Source organism: Onychomys torridus, chromosome 20 (assembly GCF_903995425.1).
Source record: "Onychomys torridus chromosome 20, mOncTor1.1, whole genome shotgun sequence".
Lineage (NCBI taxonomy): Eukaryota > Metazoa > Chordata > Mammalia > Rodentia > Cricetidae > Onychomys > Onychomys torridus.
The window spans coordinates 35,196,812-35,214,186 of record NC_050462.1 but is presented as its reverse complement, the minus strand read 5'-3'; the positions used below and the strand labels follow the sequence as shown (position 1 = coordinate 35,214,186).

General features: G+C 39.9%; 1 protein-coding gene across 2 annotated transcripts in view; it reads right to left on the bottom strand.

Moving 5' to 3' along the window:
- Ptprr (protein tyrosine phosphatase receptor type R) overlaps nt 1-17,375 on the bottom strand; it is a 234,697-nt gene that overhangs the window by 112,093 nt on the left and 105,229 nt on the right. The window contains exon 1 of one of the 2 annotated variants that reach the window (XM_036170116.1): nt 6,329-6,474. The exons of the other annotated variant lie outside the window; for it this stretch is intronic. Coding sequence (XP_036026009.1) covers nt 6,329-6,361 — 33 coding nt within the window. The 5' untranslated portion in view covers nt 6,362-6,474. Of the gene's footprint in view, nt 1-6,328; nt 6,475-17,375 lie in introns of those variants that run through there. 2 annotated transcript variants of the gene reach the window in all.

The following is a 17,375-nucleotide window of genomic DNA, read 5'->3' as shown; positions in this document are numbered from 1 at the left end:
AGAAGATAGAGTCACAGGAAAATATCCTTATCATACCCTTCTGTCATGTTTCTATCATACTATCAACAAGCATCTGCTGCATCCTCTGTCCTTTAGAGTCTTGGAGGAGAAGGGTGGTGCTGTCTCTTGGTCTACTCAAATATAAACACTGCATCATGGACTCACACATCACTTCTCACTGATCCAGAATAAAAGGTCTGATCCAAATCAGCCCCTAAGTGCTCTATAAATGTTCTTTGTTAGTTTGCCTTGGGCTCAACACAGGAATATCCTGAGGAAAAGAGGCTGAAGGAAATCAGTGTGTGGGGATACAGAAGTCAGGGATAGCGTTTCCAAAAGTAGTTTGTCATTACAGCCACATGTATTCATGAAGAAAATTGTGACTCATGGAAAGGCTACAGGAATTGTTGGCTAGAAAGCAATTGTGAGCTTCAGGCGGTGGTGCTCAAATGTGGTTTCTGAGCCACTGGGAGGCCATATGAACACTTCATGCACAATTGCATGTATTTCTGATGTTCAGTAGATGTTAAATCCATTTTGATTTATTAGTGTAGTTAGAGTAGGTGTATGTTCTGGTTAGTATTTTTTGTCAACCTGGACAAGATAGAGTCATCTGAGAAAAGGAACCTCAACTGAGAAAATACTTCCATCAGATTGCCTGTAGACAAGCAGGCAATCTACCCCGTAGGGTAACTTATTGATTAATGATTGATGTGAGAGAGTCTAGCCTACTATACGTGATGCCATCCCTGGACTGGTGGTCCTGGGTGGTGTAAGAAAGCAGGCTGAGCAAGTCGTAGCAAGCAAGTCAGTAAGCAGCATCCCTCCATATAATCTACTTCAGATCCCACCTCCAGGCTTCTGCCTGGAATTCTTTCCCTGACTTCCCTCCATGATGGCCTTATTACCTACTAATATTAGATGAAATAAGCCCTTTCCTCCCCAAGTTACCTTTGGTCATAGTGTTTTACTACAGTAGCATAAACTTAACTAATACAGGCAGATGAAGTTAAGAACAAGTTATGTCTAGAACAAAAGGACAAAAATAGGGTGGTGAGCATCCAGGAACACTGCCTCTCATCCCAGCTGTATTTTGATGTTTATAATTAAGCAATAGTATCCCAGATGGCTTCATCTGTCTTCTCAAGATCCCCAGACTAATGATGAACTACCCCTTTAACACAATAGATAACGGTAGTGGAGTTGAGACATTTTGAAAACAATTTCCATGCCACCTTAATGGGATTTCTATGTTTTGGTTATGTGTATACACTTTTTATTGTAGTTATGGGTCACAAAATCAATTTATTTGGAGGCTAAGGAGATATCTAGGACTGGAGTTCAGTTCCCAGCACCCACATCCAGTGGCTCACAACTGCTTGTGTTGCCAGTTCCAGAAAATCCAACATCCTCTTCTGGCCTCTGTGAACACCTGTATTCACATGCACGTGCCCTGACGCAGGCAGACACACATGCACATACATAAAAAGACAAAACAAAGTAATTCTTTGTTATTTAGTAAGACAATTTGTGATGAAGTAATGATTGGCAGTGAGTGAGAAGACATTATTCAAATTTCTTGTTTGTTAAAGGTTAGACTTGGGATAGGGACAATATTCAGGAGTCTCTGACTTTTGTGTTGACACATTTAGAAATTTTTGTCTAGTTTGCTCTTGAAATTACTGTATTGACAGGATAATTTAACAAATAATTATGTTTGCATGTTTAGAAGCTGCAGTAGATGAGCGAATACCAAATAAGAATTTTTCTGCATCAACAAATTATAGTTATGAACACAGAATGATGAGGAAGACATGGACTCAAACTGGAGTGGGTAATCTCTGTTGAATTCTAACTCTTCAGGAACCCCACTTTCTTTATCTATCAAATGGGGGTGATGTGTGCATTCTTTGTTATGAGAATAACATGAAACTATGAGAGACACATACAAATTTAGATAGAGAAACAGCTAGAACCAGCAGATGGAAGGTCCCAGTAAACTTAGCTTTTACCAATATGAATTCAGTGTATATTAACATTGAAAACAACTCATTTGGTGAGCGACTTCTCTGGGTATTCAGAACAAAGAGAAATAGAGTAGTGACTTTGTTGATCAAATGGAGGCCTAAGGCTTATTTAGTAGAACGATTAATAATATCAGGGCAGGAAGTGACCTGATTGTGTTGGCAGTGTTTCTGTTGACCGATTTTTACATGTATCAGTGAGTTCTAGCCAAAAGTCAACCAGGCAATCCGAAAAGAAGAAAACAGAATAGTCAAATTATTTCATTTCTACAAAAATGATGTATTTTGTTTTATGTTTGAGTCAGAATATCAGGCTTTAAGAAGGTCTTCTGACTTCAGACTCTCTGCCTCCCTTCACTCTCCACCCAGTTCAGCCCCAGGGTATGGAAGATTCTTTATAACCCTTGACTTAAATTTATGCTCTTCTTGCTTCTTTTTCTACCACTGCAAATTAAATGCCAATTAAAAAAAAAAGCAGCCAAATTTAGCAACTTAGGTTAGAATCCCTTAGCTGATTCATTTGGAAAGCCCTTTATAACCTAGTTTCCTCTTTATTTCATTAATCTCTCTCCTCCGTTTCAATTTCACCTCTTAATTAGTGGCCTTTTTAACTTACCTGTTCCTGCGATAAGCTTCTCTCTTTTGCCTCCAAAGATCTCCTCAATTTATTAGTTAGACCTTTCATATACATTTTTCCAAAATCTAAAGTTTATGTAGTTATAATAGGCATTACCATCATAATAAGTTATTTTTAAAAAAAAAATCACCAAGTGATGACAACCTTGACCTTCTGAGTGCATATTCACTGGAGGAGAAAAAGCTTACTTAAATTACAGAATTTATACTGCACGTTCTTAGGATATGTCCATTCTTGTGCATTGTGATTTTGCGTTTGCATTTATTTAAACTTGTAGAATATTTACACACACACACACACACACACACACACAGAGAGAGAGAGAGAGAGAGAGAGAGAGAGAGAGAGAGAGAGAGAGAGAGGAATTGAAGAAAATAGAGGCTTAACATAAAGTTCAAGATGGAAGAAAAGCTGTGACTTAACCATGGTAACTGTATCCTGGGTACAGTAAGTGAATGTAACAGCAAGTGCCTTGCTTCAACAGACTTTTCAGGTCTCATTATTTTATGTTGCAGTCAACAAATTTCTACTTTCCTCCCCCCCCATTCTGTTTCTTCTTCCGTGTTGTTACTTTCACCTATTGCTATTCCTTGTGTTCTCTTTCAGTCTCCCTCGGGTGGTTTCTTCTTCTCTTCTTCCTTCAGCATTTCTCACTCCGGGCCCCGAAGATGGCAGCCAGAGTGTGAGCGGAAGGTGGCTCAAATTGGGTCCAGGCAGGAAAAACAGTGCACTGGCCAATGTTGTTGGAAAAACGAGGCCGGACACATTCAGGTTGCTACAATGACTCCCAGCAAGATAATAAAACTTGACAGGTGAGGTGGTGCATGGCTTTGATCTCAGCAAAGAAGGATCTCTGTGAGTTCAAGGCTAGCCTGATCGACATAGCAAGTTCCAGGCCAGCTAGGGCCACATAGCGGAGACTCTGTTTCAGTCAACCAACCAACCACCAAAACCCTGACATAACAAAAGGACAAAACATCAGACAAGTGAATAAACAAACGGTAACAAATCTCTATCACTGCTCTGAGTGCTTCACTCACAGAGCGCACCTGAAAGGACAAATGAGACGTGTCACCCCTACCTCCAATACCAGTGAAAATGAGACTCATGTCTAAATGGTGTCTAGAACTGCTTAGAAATAGACATCCAAAGGCAAAATTACAAGCCTTAAATCCCCTAGAGAACTTGCTTTCTAGACATAAACTAAAGCTGTTTTAAGTCACCAAATATATAGATACCATATTAAAACGAAGAAATTATTAATGTATACTGGCCACTAGGGCTTTATTTGATATGAATAAAAGTGTCAGATGGTTATCTCTCCTTTTTTTTTTTTTTTTAATGTTCCAGTATTCAGACAACAGGGGTATATTATTTCCAGACTTGCAAGTGATCACATATAAAAGCTTGAGCTTTGCAAAGAGAGGAGACCACACAAGCTTTGAAACACCATCTGAGTGGTTTGGAGTCTAACCCTGCATGCATGGATGTCACATGTTTCTTTTGATTCCCACCACGGAGGAGTTTATGTTTCACTTCAGTGGGTGTAATAGGACTCTGCTTCCCCTCATCTGGTGAGCTGCACAATTCTCCAAGAAACGTGATAAAAATGAAGTGTGGTTTATTGGCATGTGTTTTTAAGATGCAACTAAAAATGCTGTGGTTGAATGTCCTTGGTAATCTTGATGATTTTCCTGTCACAGTAGGCATTAACAATTTTCTGCATAACTTAAAGTGAATAAAGATAGAGTGTGGAATACGTTTTAGTATGCCCATGGTTCTTTCATCTGCGGAAGGAGATGGCAACATCATAATAACCATATAATTTTCCCACAATGTGTTATTTCAGTGATGAGCACTTTCAGAGACATCTCATGTCTAGCAAAGCAGGATTCTGAGTGTCGTTGTTTGCAACGAACCTTTTATACACAGCATGACTGTGCCAGTTTCATCCTGGTACTTCTTAAATTTTACAGTGAGACTTTTTTTCCCTTTTAGTAGGACTGAGGCAGTGATGTTTATTAGAATTGCTCTATCTGTGATTTAATTATCAAATTGTCCTATCAAAGCAAATGAATTGTTCAAAAAAAAAAAAACTAAAGAGGCTATATATAGTATGTTCTTCCTTATTACAGCTAAAGATAGAAATGGTTAATTTTATACTGTACAGTTCCACATCAGTTATTAACAGTGATTCATGGTGATCATTTAAAAAACAAATTGGAAGATTGTGGAAGCTGTAGGGGAAGGTATATTCTGGTATAAGAAATTAAAAAGATACACCTTCTTTGGAGCTTTACTATCTAGTAAGTAAGAGTTTTAAACAGAAAGTAAACCCTCTTCATATTAAATATATATATATAAATAAATGTGTGTATGTGTATGCTAGACACTAAAAGAAAATCATTGAAAACTCCCTTCCTTTTCCTTAGTCTGAAACTTAGCTGCTAAACCTCCAATGCTACTTTGAAATTCTGGCCCTCATTTTACATTATTATCTGCTCAGGTTTCATACTAGAGATCTACTTAAAAAAAAAAAAAATCCGGCAGCCCAGTATTTTATAAGAAATGGAGCTTGATTTCTCAAGTCAAATGATTTATCTGGGCTATTCCGGATGATGGTTCTCTGCAATATTGAATCAGACAGGAAGTCAATCCAATTTTATTATAATGATGGATGGAAATACAAACTACATTATTTTTTACATTGTTATTTATCCTAAGGACCACAGATAGAATCAAAGTTTGTCCATAACTTCGTGCCAATATCAGAAACACTGATACTATTTTAGACGTCCAAACTAAATTCCCATTTTACCATCTCTGTAGGCCCAGACCCTGCACGTCGTACCAAGAACACAGTGGGAAGTCAATAAATACAGTTTGAAACAAATCTCTGTGTAAACATTTTGTGAGAGCCTCTTTACCTGAGAATATTGGTTTCTATGCAGACGAACTAATGAAGTCATAAAGAATTTTTAATTAGGGCCAAAATTATTATAAGAGCTACATACAAAACTTAAAAGCCAAGGTTCTTGGTTCACCGAAGGAAAACAGCGCAACTACCATTCAAGATGAGAACTCGGCAGGGGCATCTCAAATAAAAAACTTTTACTCATCAGCCTCCTTACTAGATCACACCAGAAAAGACTGACCGGAGTTTTAGTGAAGCCTGCATGTAAAGGTGGGGGCCCAGATGCCCTCTCTGTAAAAATGTCTAGATTTCCTGGCTTAGTTCACTGTAACCCTTCCTTTCCTTTTCCAATTATCATACAAACGATCATCTTTCCCCAAATGCCAGTGTGGGAAATACACTGAACAAAACAGAGAAAGCAACTGCTTCCCTTACTATCTTTTATGAAACTTTTTTGGGTTCTGTTCAAATGGATGCATTTGTAATTCCATTCTTTGGGGGTGGTTGTCAGTTTTGCAGGAGACTCAGGAGGACAGTGACTCATTACTGTAAAGAGGCACTGAGTAACTGCATAAGGTCTTTTTTTCCCCCCTGCTTCAGACTTAAGGGGCCAAATCTGTTTCTCCGAGAATAAGAAGGTTCTCTGCTGACTCACTTAAACAGCCACAGACAGAAATACCAGTCAGTGTTTACGCTGGCAACCTCGCGGCATCGCCCAGACCACCCGCCATCCATCCCGATGGATTTTCTTACCGGATTGGCACCTGACTGAGTGTTGTGATGCATCCGACTTCCATTTGTAATTTTCCTGCTACTCCCTCACCGTTGCAAGTTGGACTAATCATAAAGCCTTGGGAGCCGAGCTGACGCCTCCTTTAGTCACCTGGAGCTAACTGGCTGCTACTATTTCTAGAGACACTGCGGATCCCTGGTCTGCAGCCACAGCCTGGGCTTTCCCAGGAGACCTTCCAGGTGCTTGCTGTTTCGACAATCGACTAGCATTGAAATTCATGATTCCCCCCACCTCACCCCACCCCCGTGGTAGTTAGCAAAACTGTAAAACGAGAATTTTATGAACTGTGGACAAGGTATGTTGCACGAGAAAAAATTTGCCTTTAAAAGAAAATAGTGTGTTTATAAGATCTTTTCAGAGAAAAAAAAAGTTCTTTTAAAAGTGATGATATGTTCATGAATAATTTTCCCACTGGCTAACAGGGGTCTTACAGATATCTAATTTTACCTCTCTTTATGACTTAGGAAACAGAGATTAATATTCACATATGTATTGAAGAGGAAATTAAAGTGACTGATAAGAAGCCCAAGTCATGAGTTGGAGATTCAGATATATGCTGGTCTGATTCAAAAACTAATTTTCCCCCTACCATACCATTTGGGTTTAATACATATCTCAAAATAAATGATTGTTATAATTATTACTATTTAGTTTGAAAGCAATTAAGCTACAAAAAAGGAAATGAAAACATATTCTTTGTCTATAAAGTCCTCTAACATCATTCTACTCATAGGATAAGAGTATCTAAACACTTTGAGGATCCCACCAAACTATGACATAAAGATACCCGGCATAACTCTCCTAAGACTTCAATAAAACTTAATTATTTATACATTCCTGGTAGTAAGGTAAATTAAATTTTCAAGAGAACCAGAGCACTCCCAATACTATTAAATGTTCATGATCTTTGATCCAATAATTCTCCACCTGAAAATGGATCTTAATGAAATGAGTTCAGTGAATAAACACTAAGTATTAAGATTTTTACTGGCTAAATTTTATTTTAAAAAAATCAGAGGAAATTTTAAGGAACATCAGTCGCATGCCAATGGGAGGTAACTGTTGGCTAGTTCTCTCTCTTCTATCATTAATTTGCCCCTGGCTACTAGATTTTTCTGGTGTACATCAGATGTCCTGAGATCCTCTTCATACTAAAACAAAGCTTTTGGGGCTCAGTGGCATATACACATAAGCTCAGCCCATGGGAAGCAGAGGCAGGAGAATCTGTGAGCGAAATGAAGGAAAAACAGTGAGCTCTAGGCCAGTCTGGGCTAGTGTGGAGACTGATTAAAAACCAAAAACCAAAAACCCATCTAAAGCTGCACACACCAAAAGGTTTTCTCATCCAGCTACCCCTTTCCAAGAGAAAACATTGCATCATTTATTGTTTTGATTTATTTCCCTGTCTGCCAGAGTCCTAAGCCAGAAAGACCTGATGCTTGGGCTTCCAACATGTCAGGCCCAGCCATTTGCCCCAAGACAAACCAGAAAAACTAATAGGAAAACAGCAGGAAAGGATTTTAACAAAATGGCCAGTTGGTGAAGATTTAGGTTTAAACAGAAGAAGAATTGGGGCAGTGGGAGAGGGGAGGTCTCATAATAAGCAGCCTTGGTTAGACTGTGGCCTGGTTGTTCATAGTCTCAGTTCCGGCTCTGCAAGCTAGCCTGGGGGCGGGGCCAATGCAGTTTTACTGACATGATTGCCCCTGCCTGAGGGATAGTCTCATGGGGTGACCTGTCAGGCTCTGCTGTTCCTGGAGTCCAAAGCCAGGGCAGGCTCAGCAGGAAGTCTGTAATCATTGCAGATACCCTTTTCTGGGTCTGGAACATGACATTGTAAAAGCTGATATTCAGACCTCTCAGTTACTTGAATCTTTGTGCCTTTAGGATTGAGTGAGGTGAGATAATCTATTGGGTGTCATTGGTATTTAGGCTCTCTGAGTGATTAGCATGCCATGTACAGAATTGAGCAGGCTACTTGCTCCACAGGAAAGGAAACAGGTACAAAGTAAGGGGAGAGATGCAAGCTTTTATCTCGTGTTTTTAAACTTTTTACCTGCAAGTGAGGAATTGGTGAGGCCCATGTGAGGACTCTGCTTTGGAGCAGTTCCTAAGTACTGGCTATGGCACTGGCTGCCAAGAAATCAAATGTGAGTCGCGACCTCCAGTGTTCAGTGTTCAGTCCTCATCCTGTTGACCCAGCATCTGCGTGTCCCCTCACAGACAATTCCTCCCTTTTGATGGTCTTTCCGTGCTAGGCTCCAAGCCCTAACTCTCTCTCTGCCTTGCTTCCCCTTCGACACTTCTTTTCACCTCTTATTTTCCCTCTTCGTCTTCCAAGTTCTTATACGCTGGAGAGCCCAGTGTTCGGTCCTTAGCCTCTTCTTTTTCTCCAAACCACAGTCGCGAACTAACCAGAACTCCTCCCTGAGAACTCAAGACTTGCCCATCCAATGGGGGACCGACACGCCCATTTAGATGTCAGGCTTAATGCTCCTTCGCTCCTGCTTTTCTCTTCCTCGTTCTAACTGGCATGGTAAGTCTTGCAGTGCTCAAGTAATGAATGAATGAATGAATGAATGAATGAATGAATGAAAGAAAGAAAGAAAGAAACAAAACTCCCAAAATAAAACAAACAAACAAACAAACAAAAACCCCACAATATCCTTCTTTCTTTCTTTTTTATGTCCTACTATTGGTAACTGAAATCTGTCCTGCTTTGGAACAATAGTCACCGCAAAATCCCTTCCAGCAACCTACCCCACTGCGACCCCAATTCCATCATTGGATCAGAGTGGCAGGCTTCTCATTGGCGCCTCTGCTTCCAGCTTCCTTTTGCCTCTGCACAAAGTGACTTTTTTTTTTTTTTTTAAATCACAAATTAGATCATGTCAGTACTATCTTAAAACTCCCTGGGGGGTATCTCAGGGTAAAATTAGAATCTGACACGGCCCCATTCGAGCCCTGTCTTAGCAGCTCCCCGCCTCCATCTTGACCGTTTCTCTTCATTTCCAGTATTTTTTTTTCTCTTTTCTTGTGTGTATCTGTGTGGTATGAGAGCATGTGTGTATGTACATGTGTGCATGTGTGTTTGTACATGTATAGGTGCACGTGCATGCTGAGTGCACGTGTGCATGTGAAGGTCAGAGGTTACCATTAGAAGCCTTCCCCCAACACATCTTCCACCATATTCTTTGAGAAACAGTCTATCAGTCAAACCCAGAGCAGCCGCAGAAGGCTGGTGGAGCTAGCCAGTTTGCTCTAGAGATCTGCCTTCCAAAACTTAGGTTATAAATAGGGTGCCACATCTACCCAGTGTTTACACGGATTTTAGGGATCTGAACTTAGGGTCTTCTGATTGTATAGCAAGCGCTTTAACTGAAGAACCCCCCCCTCAGTCCCTTATTCCACTCTTCCCTTCCTACACACTTAGGCCGCTCTAGCTACAGGCCTTTGCACTGGTGGCCTCACTGTTAGAAACTGTGGGTCTCAGTGTCTCACTCAATTCAGATTTCCGCTAAAACACTGCTTTTGCAGATGTCTTCTTAACCAGATTGTTTTAAAGTATTGTCTTGTCTGGCCCTGTCCTTCTCCTTGAATGTTTTCTCTTAACACTTCCTACCCAGGATGTATTATCTACTGTACCTGCTCAAAGGTTGTGAGCCTGCACCCGGTATGGATGCCTCGAATGGAACTAGGGTCCTCTGCAAGAGCAGCAGGTGCTCTTAACCACGGAGACATTCCTCCAGCTCTGTATTTTCCAACACATTGGATGGATATGACTATGTGCATCCCTTGAAATAATGGTCTGTCCATGTGCAGATTCAGAATGATCTGCCAGAACCAAAGACTTGTGAGCTAGAAAAAAAAATAGCCTCATGTCTAGTAATGGTGAAGGAGTTTCTCATGAAAGAACCTTCCCTAGCAGAGGTGAGGGATAGGTCTCTAAGGGGGGAATTGAAGGACAAGAGCCTGGAAGGAAACAGGCAGAAATGAGGAAGCAGGTCAAAACTTGTGGCAGAACTCCATGCAATGAAATTGAAATGTGTGCACACACACACATGCCCTATACAACTCTAGACTGCCATGCTCTTTTGCTATTTTGTGCATACATAAAGGAATACATGTTAATGTCATGGGGGAGGCAGGAGAAGGATCTCCTGCCACTGGTGCCCAAGAACACAGCTTCACCAGTGATGTACCACGCATCTGGGGCCTCAGCAGCATCATTGGTGCAGATATCAAGGGCATCGCCACCAATCCTGAAAGCTGACACAGCCACAGGATGCCATCACCACTGTTAACAACTATGGTGATTTCCTAGGCACTAGAGGCTCCTGAGGAAAAAGAATAGAAAACCTCTCCTCAGCACATGCTATATGAAACTAAAGGAAATGTCGGTGCTGGTAAGGGATTCCCAAGAAATATCAGAGTGGGAACATTGAAGATGACCAGATGTCTGGCAAGAATAGGTACACAAGAACACTGTGGGAGTGGGCGTGCAGGGGCACTGTGGGAGTGGGCGTGCAGGGGCACTATGGAGGCAGGTAGCAGAGAGGGAAGTCTTATGGCCATGCTGTAATGAGTAGGGCAATAAGAGTTTCTTTTGACTTTGGGGATGTTACAGACTCTAAAATGCTATTCTCTTAGTCACTTTTCAACTGGTTTGCTGTTTCTGATTAGCCTTGCAGTTTAAATTACATTCATCCAGAGCCCCCTTCACTATGCTCTTAAATTAGGTCTTCTATCCCCTAACCAAAAATCCTTCCTCCTTTCCTCCCTCCGTCCCTCCCTCCGTCCCTCCCTCCGTCCCTCCCTCCCTCCCTCCGTCCCTCCCTCCCTCCCTCCCTCCCTCTCTCCCTTTCTCCCTCCCTCCCTCCCTTCCTTCTCTCTTCTTTCTTTTTGCACATAGTATGTGTGCACATGTCTTTCAGATGCATGTGCATGTTTATACCTGTGCAAGCAGAAGCCCTAAGGTTAACCTGGATGTCCTTTTTAATCTCTCTCCACCTTATTCCCACTAGCCCAGCTAGCCATCTTGCCCCAGTGGTCCTCTGTCCTCTGCCTCTGAAGGATCTGAATTCTGGTTCACATGCTTGTTTGACAAATGCTTTATTCACAGAGCCGTCTCGCCAGTCCAGAAAAACCTTTTAAATAATAACTATGATCAAATAGTTTTTGAAGTCTAAGGAAAGTTCAATTGAATTGTTAGGATATTGGAACAGCTTCAGAACATAAGAAGAAATGAGACTCAGCTAAAGATGGCTTTTTAACAAGACATGAATGAAAACTTCACAATATCGCTAGAATAAATGATATCATCTCTTATTCCATAAATGTGTGAGGGTAAATTTATATGTTTCTTATTAGCTCATCAAAATTCCTCTGAGTGTATTATTTTCAACTTTTATTACTGTGTGATAAAATATAGTCTCATCATTCATTATTCATACACTCCATTAGAATGCGTATAACTACCATTTCTGTTTGCATTGCGTTTGAACTAGAGCTATATATGAGACCTTTAAAATTTATCATTTTATTATTCCAAAGGCAGAGGCAAAGTCACAGGATTCATTGCCATCAGGAAAACCATCACCCTATTCTAAAACACCCTTGGTTTTCAAAAATCATCTTATTTATGTATATTCTGTGCAGAATTTGATTTTTTAATACTTCTGGGTGTCTGAGATTCTGGGGAGGTTAAATACTAAGCAACAAATCTTCAAAATAACTCTTGTAATTTCTGTATGTCCAAAATATATTTTGTAGATCTTTATTAACAGATAATCTGTCTTTTGTTCCTCTTGACCCCCTGCCAAATATAATAGAAGTAAGTGTTTACAAACCTCATCAGAGTAGACAATATTTTTTGGTTAATTTGTAATTTTGTAGTCATGTAAGCAAACATTGTGTATATAACCATGAATTAGATCTTGCCAAATGCCAATTAGCACCTTTGCCTTTAAGGTGAAATCGATATGTAGTCTGAAAATCCCTCTTTTGATTTAATATAATCAGTAATTTTATCAGTGCTAAAAATAATCCTGGAAACTAAGGGAAATTGCAGGCCTAGATAAATGAATTAGATGCCCTTCCACACAACTAAAAATGAATTAGTAAGGTAGGAAACATTTTTTTTTCCATTTGAGCCTTACATTATTAAGGGAATACAATAGATATCAAATAAGCCTAAAACCAAATTAACTAGATGCCACGTAGGCTATGCTATCAAATTAAAAACTATAGTTTGAGTAAGAAAAATCAGGATGTCTGATTAGGATCATAAAGACACACTACTGCGGGTCAAGCAACAGCTAATCAAGGAGCATGAGTAAGTCACACCACTCTCCAAATTTTCCTGTCCACTCTGTACTCCTCCTCCATGTGCTCTGTGTCTTTGGTTCATACTGTTTCCTTGGTTTGGGTTTGGATACCCACTAGATTCACTCAGCAAACATGTCATGAATTTCCGATGTGGGCAAGCACTGTCTTCTCTGGGAATCTGTGGCTGTGATGGTCTCTCGGTGCTGCAAGAAACATATTTCTTATTCTTATCACAAACAAATCTCATCACTTAGGCTCCCATCCCATGTCCTGTTCTCAAGAACTTTCTTCTGCTTCTTTCCTGTGTCGTCGTTTTCTCCACCACTAGTGGATTATTTCTGCCAGTATACAAACATGTGCAAGAGTTCTAGGAAATAAAACCATACGGTATGACTCTCTTTGTTAGATGTTGCTCTTTTCCTTTGTTGAGAAAAAAAAAAAAGTTGGTTTCTGAGAACTATTCACACAGGTGTTCCCAATCTAACCAGCCATAACCTGGACCTTAACATTATCTGCATTGCATTCATCACTCATCTGACAGTGTCCCAAGACTGAAAAGGAACCAGTCCTGTTAAGATCGCCTTATAGAGCCACATGCACTAGATGGCTGTACATCCCTGACTTTCTCAGCAGCGGCTTGACACAATGGATTGCTCTTTCCTCTTGGAAAATTTGTTCTCTTAGTTTTCACGGTATTGTATGATCCTGCTCTTCTCCAACTTCGTGGTAAATATCCATCCTCCTGGAAGTTATTCTAATGATGTAATCGAAAGAAGGACCTCTCTCACCTCACTTTCTGAGGCTTTGATATCCATCCATCTGCTATATACCTCACCTCAACGTCTAATACTCTTTTTGTGTATGTGTGTATGAGATCAGAGTCACTTTGCCTTGCTTATTCCTGTACCTACTGTAACTCCTGTTGCATAGGTACTCAAAAATTTTAGAAGTTGTTATTGTTAGCTAATCCCCATGAGAAATTTAATCATCACAGATGAAGTCATTGAAGAATTTTTACTCCTGATTTTTCAGCACTAAAACTTGCCTTTACAGTCCCTATGACTTTAAAGTTTTTATTTTGAGAGGCTCACACTAAGTGAGCTCTATACCACTGTGCTGTACCTTCAGCCCTCTTTAAATTTCTTTCTTTTTTCTTTTATTTTCTCTCTCTCTTTCTTTCCCTTCCTTCCCTTTCTCTGTTCTCTCTCTCTCTCTCTCTCTCTCTCTCTCTCTCTCTCTCTCTCTCTTTCCTTTTTTTCCTTTCTTTCTTTCCTTGCCAAAATCTTTTTGGTAGATAAATGGGTAGAAGAAAACAGAAAAATAACAAAGAATGACAATAAATGGAAAAAGCAAAAAGAAGGAGATAAGAAAGAGCAGTCTCATGGGGTTCCAGCTGAGGAATACAGGGGTTCCACAAACAATCAATCCCTTGATAAGAGGAAATGAGTCTAAACTCCACCTGTCTTCCTAACTGTCCCCATACACATCAGCCTTTATCTTCAAAGTAAAGTCCAAAGTAATTAGCAGTTCAAACAAATCATTAAGCCACATGGCAAATGTAACTCTGTGTTAGGAACATGCTTATATGTGCCATATGAATGTTATACATACTTAAATAAAGCACACCTAATTCCTGACATATGGCAGGCCGTGTGTTATTTTACAGTTATGTACACACACTGTTCTCAATTCCCCAAGAGTGGAAGATTTCAAATGAGATCCAAGCATCATACATTTGTTTCCTCTGAAATAGTTTCATCTTCTGAGGTTGAGCCCCACCTGGATAATATCTCAAAGAAGTTGGTAGCTATAAGAGAAGTTAATATGTGCCCTACAAACATCACTTACTACATTAAAGGGTTAATAGCACTGTTTGTTTTTACCCTATAGCAATATGTGTTCATGTGATACATATAGTAGAATTTCATTAAGTAACAGGGATTCCACTCCCTCTGGGAAATACTATCAGAAAATATCCTTCATGATGAGAAAATGAACATCGCAAATGTTGGATTCATCATTTGTCTCAAAGAGAAGGTGGATTTTGCTTGAGCCCAGTCTAAACTCTGCTTTGTAAATGTATGGAATCCTAAATACTCCAAGTCAAAGTACTCTGTCACACAGCAGGGATGGTCTGGGGGGAAACCTTAAGGAACGCAATGCAGTTAATCAGCATCTCAGCAAACACATGACAGGTCAGGCAAAAGCAACCATCACAGAAATGTAATTAAAATGCACGATGGCTTATAGGGTTCTGCTCTTTGATGTCTAGGCTGTCAATCTACGTGGAGTTGCAGCAAGTGTCTGGAAACATGATGCCCATGTCAAGTGTGCTGTTGGACTAGAGAAATTGTGGGCATTAATTTTGATACCAATACAAAGAGCAACAATAAAACACATAAGGCCCATGTGCCAATCATATTTATCCCTTATCTGAACCGTCTCCTCCTTTCCCTCTGGAATGGAGACACATGGTTCTCTTTTTTGTGCTGTGGTTGAAGAACTTGCTATGGAATTTCCCAAGTGCTTACAGAGTAAGAAGCAATAACACAGAGAGATCAGAGCCAGCAGCCACATCGGGCCAGGGATTAGAACATGAGAATACAAGGAATAAGATGAAACTTGGACGCATCAGGCTTTACATGATGAATAATGATGAGCAAATACTTTGATTGCATCTGTTATGTACTGGTCACTCCAAGTGCTTACATTTAAAACCATGAGTACTGGGGGCTAGAGAGATGGCTCAAAGGTTAGGAGCACTGGCTGCTCTTCCAGAGGTCCTGAGTAAAATTCCCAGCAACCACATGGTGGCTCATAACCATCTGCAATGAGATCTGGTGCCCTCTTCTGGTATGCCGGCATACATGCAGGCAGAATACTGTATACAAAATAAATTTTTAAAAAATCCTAAAAAAAACCAAACAAACAGAAAACCTTGACTATTTAACCTTTAAAACTGTCATGCTGGATGTGGTGGTGTACACATAAAGCTAATGGCACTCAGGGGCAGAGGCAGGAGGATCTCATTTAAGGCTTTTCCTGAGCTACATAGGTAGATCCTGTATCAAAACAAAATAAACAAACAACGAAACAACCCTGTGCAGTTGGTACAGTTACTATCATTCACTAATGAGCGAACTGTCTCAAGAGCATTAACAACTTTCCCTAAGGCCAAGTGTCTACTAACCCAGGTACATATTCTCTCCCTTGACACACAAAATGAGATTTATTAATACAGCAAAGATATACTTAAAGTCATAGTAATAATAATTCTAAAGAGAACTGTGAAGTATTAGAATGAGATTAGATTGAAATCTAATAAAAACAACCACATAATAAGATCAATACATTTTTTTATACTAAGTCTTCTATAAATTGCAAAAGCTGGGTAGTAACTTTGTGTCTCTGGAATCATTTGTCTTAGGTCTGAATATATGAAGATTGATCCTACAATACTGAAACTCACTGTCATGTGTCAACCTTGCTGGACCATAGGGTACCAAGATATTTAGTTAAGCCTTGTTCTTAATGTGTCTATGGGGGTGGGACTTCTGGATGAGATTGACAGCTGGAGAAGGATCTTTGGTTAAGTGTTGCTCTCAGTGGAGGTGGGGTTCCTCCAAACTGTGAAAGAAGAGAGTTCACTCTCCCTGCCTGGTTGTCCTTGAGTCAATCCTTCAGAACTGGACTCAAGCTACAACTTACACTATAACCTCCTTTTTTTCCCTCAGACCTTTGAACTCATATTGGAATTGTTCCGCTGAGCCCCTGCACGTCCTCCACCTTGAAGACCGAAGCTCTTAGGATACTTACCCTGAACCTGTGAGCAAAATTCTTAGAATCAATCTCATTATTTATGAACATCCCCATCTTCTATTGGTTTTGTTTCTCTAAAGAGTCCAGGCGAACCCATCCACCTAATAATGCCAACAACTGAAAATACGACACTTTGTCTCATACCTTCCTTCTACTTGTAGACAACATCGGCATCTGTCCCTTAAGCTCTGAGTAGAAGATGGATGGAGTGGAGGTGGAGCAGAGTAGGTTGTGGCTACCAGGGGGACTATTTCTTGGGAACCTGTGTTAGTCTTAAGTCCACAATGCTGAAGGGAGTGTTTGTGCAGACTAAAGCATCATTTACCCATGACTTTAGCTCCTACTAGTAAAGAAAGAATATTCGACCACTCAGCATTCACACTGAAGCGAACCAAATGGTAGAACTAAAATAATTATCTAATTATGCCAAACACAGCAGCACTAACTTAAAGCATCTGTCTGTGGAAACAGAAAGTTTTAAGTTCAAACAATTTTATTAAGAAGCTACATCTTCCCAGGTGTCCTTTCATGATTCACAAAAATACTACTTGATTTTTTTCTACTACAAAGTGGTGAGTATATTGAGAAGAGTTGTGCAGGAGTCAAATTTTGCAAAAAGTGAAAGTTATCTATATAATGTAAAGCAGTTAAAGTGGTTTTGAATATCATGGTAATAACAAGGCAATGAATTTCTGGAGTAATTCTAAATGCAGTTCTATTTTTAAAATGATATTAAAACTTTTTTTTACATGTATTATTAATTTATGTGGGGGCATGGGTATATATGAAGAGGTCAGAGGACATTTGTAGAGGTTGGTTTTCTCCTTTACAACGTGGTCCTGAGGACTGAATTCAAGCCAT